Source organism: Bidens hawaiensis, unplaced genomic scaffold, assembly GCF_021521415.1.
Source record: "Bidens hawaiensis isolate Kalapana, Puna unplaced genomic scaffold, B.hawaiensis_p1.1 tig00001521_1, whole genome shotgun sequence".
Classification (NCBI taxonomy): domain Eukaryota; kingdom Viridiplantae; phylum Streptophyta; class Magnoliopsida; order Asterales; family Asteraceae; genus Bidens; species Bidens hawaiensis.
This window is the reverse complement of record NW_027491087.1, coordinates 4,129,181-4,143,550: the sequence shown is the minus strand read 5'-3', so window position 1 is coordinate 4,143,550 and position 14,370 is coordinate 4,129,181. Positions and strand designations below refer to the sequence as shown.

General features: G+C 39.2%; 1 protein-coding gene, 1 long non-coding RNA gene and 1 pseudogene across 2 annotated transcripts in view; 1 reads left to right on the top strand and 2 right to left on the bottom strand.

Moving 5' to 3' along the window:
* Positions 1–2,471, top strand: LOC143584465 (UDP-glycosyltransferase 89B2-like; annotated as a pseudogene).
* A 92-nt stretch (positions 2,472–2,563) lies between these two features.
* Positions 2,564–14,370, bottom strand: part of LOC143584785 (serine protease SPPA, chloroplastic-like) — an 80,114-nt gene continuing 68,307 nt past the window's right edge. The window contains exons 2-5 of the mRNA XM_077066754.1: positions 4,443–4,545; positions 4,270–4,357; positions 3,996–4,139; positions 2,564–2,954 (exon numbers count right to left, since the gene is read on the bottom strand). Of these exons, the coding sequence (XP_076922869.1) occupies positions 2,739–2,954; positions 3,996–4,139; positions 4,270–4,357; positions 4,443–4,545 (551 nt within the window). The 3' untranslated portion in view covers positions 2,564–2,738. The remainder of the gene's footprint in view (positions 2,955–3,995; positions 4,140–4,269; positions 4,358–4,442; positions 4,546–14,370) is intronic.
* The window catches only part of LOC143584797 (uncharacterized), a 65,691-nt gene continuing 56,174 nt past the window's right edge, over positions 4,854–14,370 (bottom strand). Inside the window, exons 2-3 of the long non-coding RNA XR_013144425.1 lie at positions 5,847–5,953; positions 4,854–5,091 (exon numbers count right to left, since the gene is read on the bottom strand). This is a non-coding gene — a long non-coding RNA (uncharacterized LOC143584797). The remainder of the gene's footprint in view (positions 5,092–5,846; positions 5,954–14,370) is intronic.

Here is a 14,370-nt window from a genome sequence, read left to right as displayed (position 1 = left end):
CGTAGTATCAACCAAAACACCAAACATGTCTCACTCAACACATATACTAGTCTACCCTTTCGCTCCCTCCGGCCATCTCATCCCTTTACTCGACCTCACCCGTCTTCTCCTCGGCCACGGCCTCATCGTCACCATCATCATCTCTGTTTGATTTTATGGACGTTTCGGGTCAAGTCAACGCGACCGACCCGAACGTGACCCGGACTGAGTTACACCGGGGTGACGAGATAAAGGTCTATTTAAATGTTAATTAGGCCCGACACTATTAATTAGATGGACTTGATAATGGACTAGGCTTTGTTTTGTTAATTGGGCTTAAGCGCAATTGGTTAACTTGGATCATCATCATCATCATCGTACTCAGTATATCCCACCAATAGCAATGCTATGGTAGGGTCTGAGAAGGGTGAGATGTAGATATTATTATTTTAAATAATTGGTTAACTTGGATAAACCCTAATAATAATAGTATATATATATTAAGATATTATTATTTTAAAAATAACCAAAAAGAAAAACAAAGCAACCCTAGCTGCCATTAAAACCGGCGCCGTTTTCCGGCCACCGGTTTTCCGGCAAGAATTATCCGGCCACCGTAAGCACCAAACAGCCACTATTCATCGTCCTTTAATCACCACAAACACCACCGTAGCTCCTTATAGCTCCGGCGCTGTCAAGAAACCGCTCACACGTTTTTCCGGCGACCTGGTTCGTCTTCTCCGGCGAGTCACGTTTTTCCGGCGAACTCTGTTTCGGTGATTTAAGGTTGCTGCTGCTTGCTGTCAAGGTTCACCGCTGTCCGCCGTGTCTTGTAGCTGTTGGATCTGAGTTCAATACCTTCTGCCGCCGTCCATTTCATCTACCGGAATCCGCCGCGCCTTCCGCCGCGCCGCCGGATCTTCATCGGGTGTCAACTGTGTCATCTAGTTCTTCTTGTTAACCCCTCGGTGTCTTCCCGGTTCTTGTAACCGAGGTATATCGACAAACACCCTATGGTTGTTTACTTTATGTTAATCGTACTCGTATTGTTTGTAATCGGATCCGGGTTCGGGTTTCGGTTTTTGGTTCGTTTTAACTCATTAATATCCGCTGCGTTTTGTTGTTCGCTTACATACATATATTAATATTGATTAATATTTATCGAAACGAAACTTATAACTAAAACGGGTTCAAATTTTGTTTATCCGTTTTCGTTCTCGAACCACCGTTTAATCCCAACAATCTCAACCGCCAACCTCCCGCTTCTCGACCCTCTATTCTCCTCATACCCTTCTTCTCTTCACACACTTATGTTGTCTGACCCCGACCGCGGCCCATCCCCAGACCCGCTTATTGCCATAGTAGCCACCCAACAACTGTTTGATCCCATTGCTCAATGGTTCAAGTCCCACCCTATGCCGCCAGTCTCACTCATCTCCGACTTCCTTCTTAGTTGGACTAATGGCCTTGCTACCCATTTAGGCATTCGGCATGTGGTCTTTTCGCCTTCGGGTGCTCTTGCTTATTCCATTTTCAATATGTTATGGCGAGATGCACTGGAGATTAACGCACTTAACGCTGATGGAGACGAAAACTTCATGCTTTCGTTTCCTGAAATCCCCAACTCGCCGAAGCTTCCTTGGTGGCAGCTGTCATTGGCGTGGCGGAATAATAAAAAAGGTGAACCGGGCTTTGAATCTTTTAGAAAGGGTGTTTTGGATAATATGACCAGTTGGGGTATTGTGTGCAACACATTTGAAGGTTTGGAAGGTGACTATTTTGGTTATCTGAAAAACAAACGGGCCATGACAGGGTTTGGGAGGTGGGCCCATTACTACCTGACAGACATGGCCCGACGAGTAGCACAGGACATGGTGGGTCGAGTGCGGTGCCACCTAATGATCTGCTCATGTGGTTGGACCAAAAGCGTGACAACTCGGTTGTATACATATGCTTTGGGAGCAAAGAAACGTTTGGTGAGACGGAAATGAAGGCATTGACGGATGCACTCGAGGTTAGTAAGGTAGAATTTATTTTGTGTGTGCATGCAAGTGGTTGGGATTTCATCCCTGGTGGGTTTGAACACCAGGTGGGCGTTCGAGGGTTCATAGTCAAAGGCTGGGCACCACAACTGGCAATACTACAGCATAAGGCTGTAGGGTCGTTTGTGACTCATTGTGGGTGGAACTCAACGTTGGAAGGAGTTGCATCAGGTGTAGTGTTGTTGACGTGGCCAATGGATGCAGACCAGTTTATCAATGCCGCGCTACTTGTTGATTGGTTGGGTGTTGGGAAGCGAGTTAATAATGGTGGACCCGAGAGTGTTCCTGACTCAGTCGAGTTGGCTCGGTTGTTGGATGAGTCATTGAAGGTTGACACGCCCGAGAGGGTTAAAGTTAAGGAGCTCAGCCGAGCAGCCACTAATGCAGTCAAAGAAGGAACATCAGCAAGGGACTTGGAACACTTTCGTGAAGCTTTTATCTGAGCTCTAATATTATTAAGGATTCACGCATCGCATTAAGTATTAGATATATAGCAGCAGTTTCAATAATTTTACTCACATATTTTCAACAGCTAGTGTTGATTTGCAAGATTGAGTTACAATGATTTTTCATATCAATACTGCAATAACTTAAAACAAAAGATTTAACTTACACGACGTATTGTATATATGAAGCAGCAGAACAAATAAACTTATTGACTGCTAGTTTTGGCGTTATGAACTAGAATAAACATTGAAATAATTAGGGAACCTGAGATCAAACAGAAGTGAGGTAATCTTTTAGCAAACCAAATGAAGATCCTTCTGACCCATCAAACATTATTCCATCCATCCGGGCTTGCACTCCATCACACATCGCATAATCATTCTGGAGATGCTTTAGTGTTGTGTCTATCCCAATTGCTGAAGTCAACATGCTCAAAATGATTTTTTGTAAAGAGAATGATGGTTTTGACATCTCGACCAGAGTGACCTAATGACACGATCAACAAATCAACAATATTGTTATAACAAATATATGGGTCGTATGTTAGCATGTTGCTTGACATAAGTAGCGATTTCAACCCATTTATATGAAAGCGGGTTAACTCAGTCAAGCAGAAAAAAATGGAAAAGACTTGGCTGTTATGGAGACGGTGAGTCAAACGCTTTAAACTGGTGAAAATTGTCCAAAGCATGTATGAATGCTTACGACCTCTTAAATCATTTTATCTAATAAAGTAAATAATTATTTTTAGTAACACATCAGTAATCTGTAAACTCAGGAAAAAAAAAAGTGTTGCCAGGTCAACCCAGCGCGTTTTGACTGGCCCTTAAAAATGACTAGTGTTAAATGGACCTGTGTGAGATTAGAACTAGTTCAAGTTACAAATCCATTGGATAGAGGCAACAATCATGACCCTTTCTTCGAAAATGGGTCGATTTCGGTAAAGATTCTTTGCATACGGATTAACGTGGGGTCCACTCAAACTATACGTGTCAATTTTGGTCTAGTCAAATTATATAAAAGGTCAAAACAGGACACTTTTATATTGCAAATTTAAAACAGGCCTAAATGGGTCAACACCACCCACGACTATTGTTTCTTGCCACTACCTAAGTGTCGCCGCCATCACCACCACGAGCACCGCTGCCTCCTTATTCACCGTCGACTCCAGCGCCATCACAGATGGCACCCCATCGCCTGCTGCTGCCGGCACCACCGCAAGGCCACCACCACCTAAACCGACACCTTCACCCGTCGCCACTAGCCGCCATAAAAATATAAACGGGTGAACCTATTTTAATACTTTTTCTTCTAAAATGTTTTGATATAAACCAAACTGGCATCTTTATAAAAGTGCCCGTTTTGACCCAAAACCAATTTGTTCAGAACCTATTTTCACCTGAGCCCGTTTTGGCCCGTCACCAGCCCGTCCCGACCCACATGTTACACTCTCTCCGTCATGTGAAAAATGAAATAGTTCAAACTTGACGAACATATAGAGCAAACAGAGAGCACAATGAAACAAACCTTTTTGCTGTGAGGAATGCTGGCCTTGTGTTTGGCTATTGCAACAGCCCGCGAAAACCCTCCAATCGCATCAACTAAACCACACGAAGCAGCATCACTACCACTCCATACCCTCCCTTGGGCAATCTCCTCCATCTTATCCACCTGCACTCGTCACCACTTCGTTGGTAATTGTGTAAAATAAAATAATAATAATAATAATAATAATAATAATAATAATAATAATAATAATAATAATAATAATAATAAACTATATACTAAAGTTACCACATACACTCATTGATCTTGAAGAGGCTGCTTTGTCACGAAACACTTTATATATATTCTCCGCACGTTCTGCAAACAGTTTCTCTTCATCAGGTCTGAACGGAGATTTGTAAAGTTGTTAGGATTATTAAGAGAAAAAAAAACTACAAAATTGTTTATTATGGTCAAGAATCATCTCACCTGAATGGCCGGTCAGCAGCATACAGCTCAGCATACTGTCCCTTTGATATAATTTCTTTGTTGAAACCAATCTTTTCATACAGTTTCCCGAAATTTAACTTAGCTGCAACAAACTTAGTCAGAATTTAAAACTTAACTCTAAAAGGAAAATAATTGCAGGATATTGTAATGGAATGGACCTGCGACAACACCAATTGAACCGGTCAAAGTAAGATTCTCAGAGACTATAGCATGTGCTGCCATGGCCATGTAGTATCCTCCACTAGCTGCCATGTCAACCATTGACGCAACGACCGGCTTAGATTCAGCCAATAGTTTAATTTCCCTCCATATCCTACAGAAAAATGAATATAAGCCTAACTGCACGAGAAATCAAATAGTCACACCCTTTATTACACAAAGCTAATATTAAAAATGCTCAGAAACAAAAATTAAACCATATAAAAGTGATTGTATATAATCTACCTGACTTCCTAAAATCCAATATGTGCTTTCTAATCTCTTCAATTTTACCCCAGCCACAACTCAGGGTTTCAATGTGGAGATAAACACCACATATATGAGGATCATATGCTGCCTTGATCAAGTTTTCACATAGCTTTGGTAGGGATAAACCAGAAGAGAAACGACTCTTCAACTGATCAGATATCTGAATTTCGCATATTTAAATTAGGGGTGTGCATGAAACCGACAAAAATGAACCGAAACAAAAGCCAAACCAACTTTATAGATTTTCATTTTATTCTAATGTAACTAGTTTATAATAATGTAATATATATATATATATATATATATATATATATATATATATATAACGCAAATATTTTATCCTAAATGTGTAATAGTCAATTAGTTATTAATTAACAAAACAATTTAGGCCCAAGTATATTATTTCAATCAAAAGAATTACAGCTCAAAACTTTCAAACTTATATGGCAAAATTGGTTACGTTTTTTTTATGTACTCTTGGTTAACCGAAACCGAACCCTTCATATTTTCATATAATACTAGATTTTATACATCCGTTATGCTTTATACCTCCATTTTTTGTGTTTCGTGTTTAATAGTTATACATCCATTTCATGTATTCTAAGCAACAAGTTGGGTGGCGCGCACTATGTTAAGCTTAAAATTTTGACCCAAGTTTGGTTTCGATTAGTAACTGATCCATTAAATGAACCAAACCAAAATCTGACATAATAAACGAAATACCCGAACTGATTTCTGTTATTGGATCCGGTTATGGGTTTTCCAAAAACCGAACCGAAACTGAACTATTTTTAAAATTTCAAAAGCTGAGGTTTCTGTTTTTGGTAAATTTTAGCCCAAAACCGACCCAAACCGAATTGTGCGCATTATTATTATAATTACTAAGAAGAAAAGACTCGAAAGAAATAATGAAACCTTCCCGCGCAATTTGATATTCAATAGACTGCGGTTGCGAACCGTAAGCCATGGATAAGCAATTATCATGCGTAGGTTGACCGCTAGTCTCCTCCACACGCCTGGAGCTTTGTACTATTAGGGAACCGCAAATATCAAGCTCCCATGATTCTAGCACAAGATTAAAACCTCCTTGATTCTAGCACCAAATCTTTTAATTGCAAATATTGTAGTTTATTTTATATTCTTAAAATAGGCTCCTAGAATTTCTCTTTGTATCTCATATATATGTAATTTAGTTTTATGTATCTAAAGCAAGTTTTGCATTACCTGTCATTTTCTTAATATGGTATCAAGAGCCTTGCTCAAGTAAACCTAAAATTCTTCCCATCCCACTACAACCTCACCATAAACAGCCAACAATCATATATATATATTTTTTTCTTTCTTTGCTTCTTCCTGTTTCTTCCCCAAAAACGAAACAGCAATTCATCCCATCATGCCTCATACCAAACATAACATCAATGTTCCCTCCTCATCCCTACCAGTCAACAATGGCCAAACAAAGAACTCCGTAATATCATATCTATATCTCATCTATGCCAAGACAATAATTTTTCAATCAAATTTTATTCAACGGTCTTTGTTATTAAGGACCGAGCATCGAACATTCCGCTTCTCCAAGGCACAGCAACTCAAGGAATGTATGAGTTACGTTCTTCTCTAGCGCCTCCGACTCACAAACCTTCGGTTTACATGTCCCAACCGACTTCATCCATTACTTGGCATCGACGACTTGGCCATCCAAATGATAAAGTTTTTAAGTCATTATCTTCACTCATTTCCTTCAATTCTAGATCTCATGAAAACTGCAATTCATGTCTTATAAATAAAAGTCATCGATTACCATTCTCCACTTCTTCTCTTTCGTCTAATGCCCCATTAGATCTAATTTTTTCTGATGTATGGTGCTCGCCGGTTGAATCATTTGATAATTACAAATACTATATCATATTTGTGGATCATTATACCAAATATATATGGTTCTACCCATTAAAACGAAAATCCGATTCACTTACCACTTTCATACATTTTCAAAAGTTGGTTGAAAATTATTTTCAGAAACAAATCAAACAATTGTTATCTGATAATGGAGGGGAATACATTAAACTTCTTCCACATTTATCATCATGTGGCATATCTCACCTAACCTCACCACCCCACACTCCCGAACACAATGGATATGCCGAACGACGTCACCGGCATATTGTTGAAACCGGCTTGGCCCTTCTTTCTCATGCTAAACTACCTGTCAACTTTTGGCCATTCGCCTTCACCACGGCTGCATATCTCATTAATAGGCTACCCACCCCCACTCTTCAAAATATTTCTCCATTTCAACATTTGTTCAACAAGATACCCAATTACAAAAAATTAAGATCTTTCGGCTGCTTATGCTACCCGTGGCTACGCCCTTACTCTCCGCATAAATTACACTCAAGATCAACCCCGTGTATCTTTGTTGGATACTCATCAAATCAAAGTGCATACTATGCACTTGATCCAATCACTTTTAAAATTTATTCCTCAAGGCATGTTGTTTTCTTAGAACAAGAGTTTCCTTTTGAAAAACTATCAAATACTACTACAGAACCTCTTGACCTTTCGGCTTGGACACCAATTTCCTTCCCTATCTCCAATATCAACCAACCCAATCAGCCCACTATAAACACTTCTACACAAATTCCACATCCAGTACCCAATTAAATGCATCAACTTCCAACCCAAGCTTAAACTATTAACCCAACTACTAAACAAACACGTGTTCCACTTACTGACACCTTCCCAACTCAACAAACAAAAGCCCAACATTCTGTTACAAGTTCATTCACAGATTCAAATTCCTCAACCCACCCAACAGAAACCCAGCCCCTGTTACAGCTCAATCCACAACTTCAAACTCAACATCCCACTCTTCAAATGACCAACCTCCTCCTACTAATAACCCATCAACACGCCAAAATCCAAAACCAATTCTCCTTCCTCACCACTTGAACCTCCCACCATAGCCCATGCGTTAAAACATCCTTCGTGGCGCAAAGCCATGCAAGACGAATTTGACGCACTTCAACGTAACCAAACTTGGTCACTTGTTCCTTCTACACAAGCGTCAAACCTTGTAGGTTGCAAATGGGTTTATCGGACCAAATACAAACCTGATGGGTCCGTCGATCGTCTTAAAGCCCGCTTAGTCGCAAAAGGTTTTACCCAAAGACCTGGCATAGACTACGTGGAAACTTTCAGCCCAGTAATAAAGCCCGCTACACTTCTTCTTGTTTTATCTCTTGCCGTCTCACAAAATTGGTCCCTTAGACAGTTAGATATCAATAATGCTTTTTTACAAGGTACTTTAAATGAAGACGTTTATATGGCTCAACCTCCGGGCTATATAGACCCCAATCTGCCTACCCATGTATGCAAATTAAATAAAGCGATATATGGGCTTCGTCAAGCCTCTCGTGCTTGGTATGACGAGTTAAAATCATATCTTCTTTCTCTAGGTTTTAAACCCACCATTTCAGATTCTTCCCTCTTTACTCTTCGTAATGGTCAGTCCCATATCTATGTTCTTGTTTATGTAGATGATATTATCATTACTGTTCCTTCTGCTACACTTCTAGATCGTTTCATCCATCTATTATCCAACAAGTTTTCTCTCAAAGACCTCGGTCCTTTATCCTACTTTCTTGGCATCGAAGTTATTCCACAAACCCATGGCATTCTTCTTTCCCAACAAAAGTATATTCAAGATATTTTAAAAAGAGCCAATATGAGTGATTGCAAACCTATATCAACACCTATTACTTATTTTGAACCCCTCACCTCACATGGTGGGCACCCGACATCCTTCCCCAACTGAATATCGTACCTTTGTCGGTGCATTGCAATATCTCTCTCTCACTAGACCGGACATCTCTTTTACGGTCAACCGCCTATCACAATTTATGCATGCTCCATCAACCATTCACTGGTCTGCTTTAAAACGCCTTTTACGATACTTAAAAGGTACCATACACCACGGTATTTTTCTTCGCTCAAAATCTCCCCTTAGTCTCCATGCCTTTTCTGATGCCGACTGGGCAGGAGATAAAGATACCTATAAAAGCACAACGGGTTATATTGTTTACTTAGGCTCCAACCCAATATCATGGAGCTCCAAGAAACAAAGTACCTTGGCCCGAAGCTCAACGGAAGCAGAATTTCGAGCCATCGCATCAACGACCACTGAGGTCCAATGGGTACAATCTCTACTCACAGAACTTGGGTACTCATCACAAGCTATACCCACAATATATTGTGACAACTTAAGCGCCACAATGTACTCGGCAAATCCCGTTTTTCACTCAAGAATGAAACACCTTGCTTTGGATTTTCATTTTGTTCGAGAAAAGGTCCAAGCCGGCTCCCTCAGAGTCACACACATTGCTGGAAATGATCAATTGGCTGATGCCCTCACCAAACCGCTTCCTCGACGCAGATTCACATTGCTATTATCCAAGATTGGCCTCACCTACGGATCATCCATCTTGCGGGGGAATATTAGAGAACCGCAAATATCAAGCTCCCATGATTCTAGCACAAGATTAAAACCTCCTTGATTCTAGCACCAAATCTTTTAATTGCAAATATTGTAGTTTATTTTATATTCTTAAAATAGGCTCCTAGAATTTCTCTTTGTATCTCATATACATGTAATTTAGTTTTATGTATCTAAAGCAAGTTTTGCATTACCTGTTCTTTTCTTAATATGTACTCGAATTCACCGCTAGGATACTCATCGGCGTTAACATCCGATTTCGATTTGAATTTGCCGTCGTCTGAAACATCATCATCATGATCAATTTTGGTGTGAGATTATTATTATTATTATTATTGTTGTTGTTGTTGTTATTATTTCAATATAGTTAATTATACTTACTTGTTGAACCCATGCTTGTGATTACTGAATAGTGTACTGTAGTGGTGATCAAGTTCGTTAAAAATGGTTGTAATTAAGAAAAGTCCAAGTCTAGTCAACTGGTTTTGTTTTTTGTTTTTTTTTTAAAAGACTTTGATTTGGATGGATAAATTATGTGGCCTTAAGTTTAAACTTAAATGTTAAGTTATAATAATGGTATTTGGACCACCATTAGTTTCCTTGCTTTGATCTTTAGTAAATACCCCAATAAAATCTCCATTTAGTTTTAATAAAAATTGGATAAAAAAAATTCATTCATAATCTCCATGGATTTGATTTAAGTATGAGATAACAAGCCCTCATAGATTGGTTCCCCGTAAGGGTTATGATTATTTTGGGTGTGTGTGGGGGGGGGGGGGGGGGTGTGATCGGGGATCGAGTAAGGCTTCTTCGGCTACGCTAACGTCGATCCCTAGGTCGGTTCTTCGAAATGCTGAATCAAGGCATGGGAAACAGAATGGAAAGTGAAGGGTGATAGATGATCGGGTATGTATTGTAGTTCGGGTAGCACCCATATGCACCAGTTAAATATAAGTTATAGGTTAGTTTGATCAGATAGTTTCAAAATATCAAGGAACATCCCGAGTACCTTAACCTCAATGATCTTCATACGCCCCTAGCACCTTAAGGGTGTGTTTGGGATTGTTTATTTAAGTGAAAAATGACTTTTTGCTAAAAGAACTTATAAACTTATGAATTTTTTAAAAGAAATTTTCAAAAAAATGTTTGGATTAATTTATGTGTTTTGGGAAACCAAAATGACTAAAAAGGACATTCTTTTTTAAAAGAAGTGTAATGGATTTTGAGTGTTAGAGAGGTTTAATAGGTAATTTAAACCCATTAAGTTAATAAGTTACACATTCTTAACTTTTCAAAACCCTTTTATTTTGTCTTGTCCAAAAGTTAAAATCTATAAGGCCTTATGGTTTGCCAAACACCTTATACCCCTTATTAACTTTTTAAAAAGTTTATAAGTTATAAGTTAATGAAAATAAGGAATCCCAAACACCCCCTAAGTCCAACTTCAAGCTACATATATATTATAATATAATATGATAATCAAAATGTATAAGAATTTATAAAAAGAAACAACATTTAAAAGGATTTCTTGTAATAATATATGTAAATAACTATTTGAATAGAAACGGCATTTGAATAAAAGGGAAAAGTTTAAAATTAGAGGGACAAAAACGAGAAGTGTGAGAAAATATTTGTGGCATAAAAAAATAACCCTAAAAAAGTCATAACTCAATATATAAATAAAAACAAAAAAACATTACAAAAACTAATATGCTCCCCCCGTCATTCTCGTTAACAAAAAAACAACGAAAAGACACAATACCGAGAAATAAGACACAATGAAGAAAATAAATAAAAAACACAATAGATCGCAAAATATAACATCAACATAGCAGGTAGGCGGGCAACAAGTTTCCCCCGCCGAACAAAATATAACACAATGTTGAGTAATTAGATTTTGTCAATTTTTAATTAAAGTAGAAACATAGATATTACATCAACATAGCAGGTAGGCGGGCAACAAGTTGCGCCGCCACCCCTTTCTGAATTGCAAACCCTAACCTGCTAAAGACATACCCCTGCCCCTTTGGAGTCGACACATTGCTATGCACAACCCGTTGGACCCTGGTTAGGAAACAGATAGCTTCCGGTACCAAGGAGCCAAAGGTATCAAAAGTCAGAGGGACAAAAACATGCTGGTTCTCTTCGCAGGCTTTAGCATGTTTCTCCATCTTCTTCGTTTCAGCCCTTTTCATTGCTTGCCCAGCTACAAACCCATTATCCCTCAAACCAGCTAAAGGAGATACCCTTGTGAGGTCAACACAAGCGTGTTTTCCCCCGGCCCAACCAAAGACGAGCAAATCTGCCGGTCGTAGAGTGGATCTCCCTTCCGTGGTAAGGAAGTTTACGGGGGCTTCCTTTTTAGCTGATATCCCAGCTCGCCTTAAGATGTCCCAAAGAACGTCCCGCACCCAATCATGTCAGTATTTGAACCCAGACATCTCCTTGCAATGAACCGCATGCTCTCTGAATTTATCCAGGCAAGCCTTACGGCAGATCGGACATGTTTCGTCTTCTGGGTACATTGAGACCATCAAACGGTACTTAAGAATGGCCCTATACTCGACCGCAGACATGCTTTGGCCCAAGCCATCAATCGGGATAACGGTCAGAAAATCTTGGGCATGAGGACCTTGTAAGCATTCAATAACCGCCTTCATCTTCATCTTCGTCTTTGTTTTCCTCCTCGTCTTCGTCCTCGTCTTCTACTTCAACGGGACGATTATCCCACACGTGTTGAACCAAATCCGCCTTAAGTTGGTTATGTATCTCACTTGATGTGAGCTCGTGAATGTTTTGCGTTCGTTGCTTTGCTGTTGGTTGAGGGAACTATTTTGGAACGCTTCTTGGTATGTAGTGTTGACATATTGCTTTGCCCGTGTATTCTAAAATCATTATGCAATATGATACACGTATACATGGCATCATTCATTTTTGCCATCGTCCATACACGACACGGGTTTTTCACATAATGCCAACGTTTTTTTAAACCCCGAAACACCTCTCGATATCCTTTCGCGCGAACTCTTGCTTCTTCTTAAAGTACTCTCTTTTTTCTTCGATCAGGTCTTGAAACGTTTTGACAATTATCGAGTACTCTGGATATATCTCATCTCCCAAATAGTATCCGTGACGATAAAAGGTATCATTGGCATATAACGTAAGATCGGTATGCTACGACTAATGTAATACTCTAGCACGGGGGACGCATTGAGAACGTTTATGTCGTTGTTGGACCCAACGTAGCCGAAGTAGGCCGACCAAATCCAGAGGTCGTGTGAACAAATGGCTTGAAGACTAACCGTTGGTACTCCATGGTCACCACGAGTGAATTGACCTCGCCATGCAGTTGGATAGTTGCCCCACTCCCAATGCATGCAATCTATACTCCCGATAATGCTGGGAAAAAAATGTTTGTTTTCATGTACATCGTATATGCGAGTCAGGTTGTTTGAAGTTTGAATCCTCAGATAACGACCAGCGTATAATTGTATTATTTCTATACAAATTATTAAAAAATATTTATATTAAAAACAGTAATTAATGTAAACAGTTTAAATTTTACCGATGCAAAAATTCTCCAACGAGTCTCGCGTCGTTTTCTCAGCCATCTTTAAATAATCGTCGTTGATGTCGGTCGTGTTTCTGTACGCGAGGATGCGTAGCGCCGAAGTACACTTTTGGATGACGGTGAATCCTAAATATCCTCTTGCGTCGGGTTTTGTTGAAAATACGTATACTCTCGCTCCAAATCTCCCACGATGCGCAAAAATAAACGCTTAGACATCCAAAAACGACGTTAAAACATAGCATCGTTAAATGTAGGTGTGTCGTTGAAGTAGTCCTTCATCAAACGATTGTTCGCTTCTACAATCCCGATGGATATACGATCGCCTACGTGGCAACGAAGAGCTTGTAGAGCCGGTCACTATCGTATTGGCGACGGCCCGCATTGCGCTTATGGCCTCTTTTGTCTCCTCCAACACTCATTGTTGCACTTGACAAATTCTCTGACTCTCCTTAATTACTTGATCCCAAATTTCGGAAGAGTTCAGGGTATCCGGGGAATCCATTTTGAGATAGAATGAAATGAAAATGTGAAGAAGTATGAAATGGTGAAAATGGTTGAATTAGTTTGGTATTTATATTTGAGTTTGTGTATGATATGGTGAAAAATAGGTTGAATTGGTTTGGTATTTATATTAAGTTTTTAATTGATTTTTTTTTCAAATGTGACCGTTCAACGGTCACATGAATTTATTATTATTATTTTCCACAACAACGCGATGACAAATAGATTGCGCCCCCTCCTATTGCCCCACATTTCGGGGGTGGGGGGGGGTGGGGGGTCGGGGGCTGTGTTCTCGCCCATTTCGTTCATAATTCGCCGGAAAAGGTCGTCCACTACGGGTTGCCTTATAGAATAACCTGACAGTTAAACAGAAAACCTTCATATCTAATTTAAAAGAAATGACGTTTGAATAGAAAAACTTAACTATTCTCAAATATCAACAAAACTATAATTTCCTCTTTTAATATATAAATAACTATTTAGTAAAACAGAAAATACATAACCCGTTATAGGCTTATATCTCATACAAATAAAGAATTTAATTGAATCAAATCAATTACATTCTAATACCTAAACATATCATACATGAAAAATATATATCTACAATACACTGCTAGAAAAAAGGTCTTCAATGACATGCGTACAATGACACGCGGTGATTTATGACGCGCATTTGCGCTTGTCATTAAAAAAACGTCATATTTTTAAAAAGTTAGAAGATTTATGACACTTATTTTTGTGTCATTGAACTAATGTCATAAATTCAAATAAGTGTCATGTATACATGTCATCTTTCAATCTTAATAAAAAATTGAACCCTACCCAATATTTATCTCCCGTGAATCAGACCCACGATCTTCTCCCAATTCTCTCAC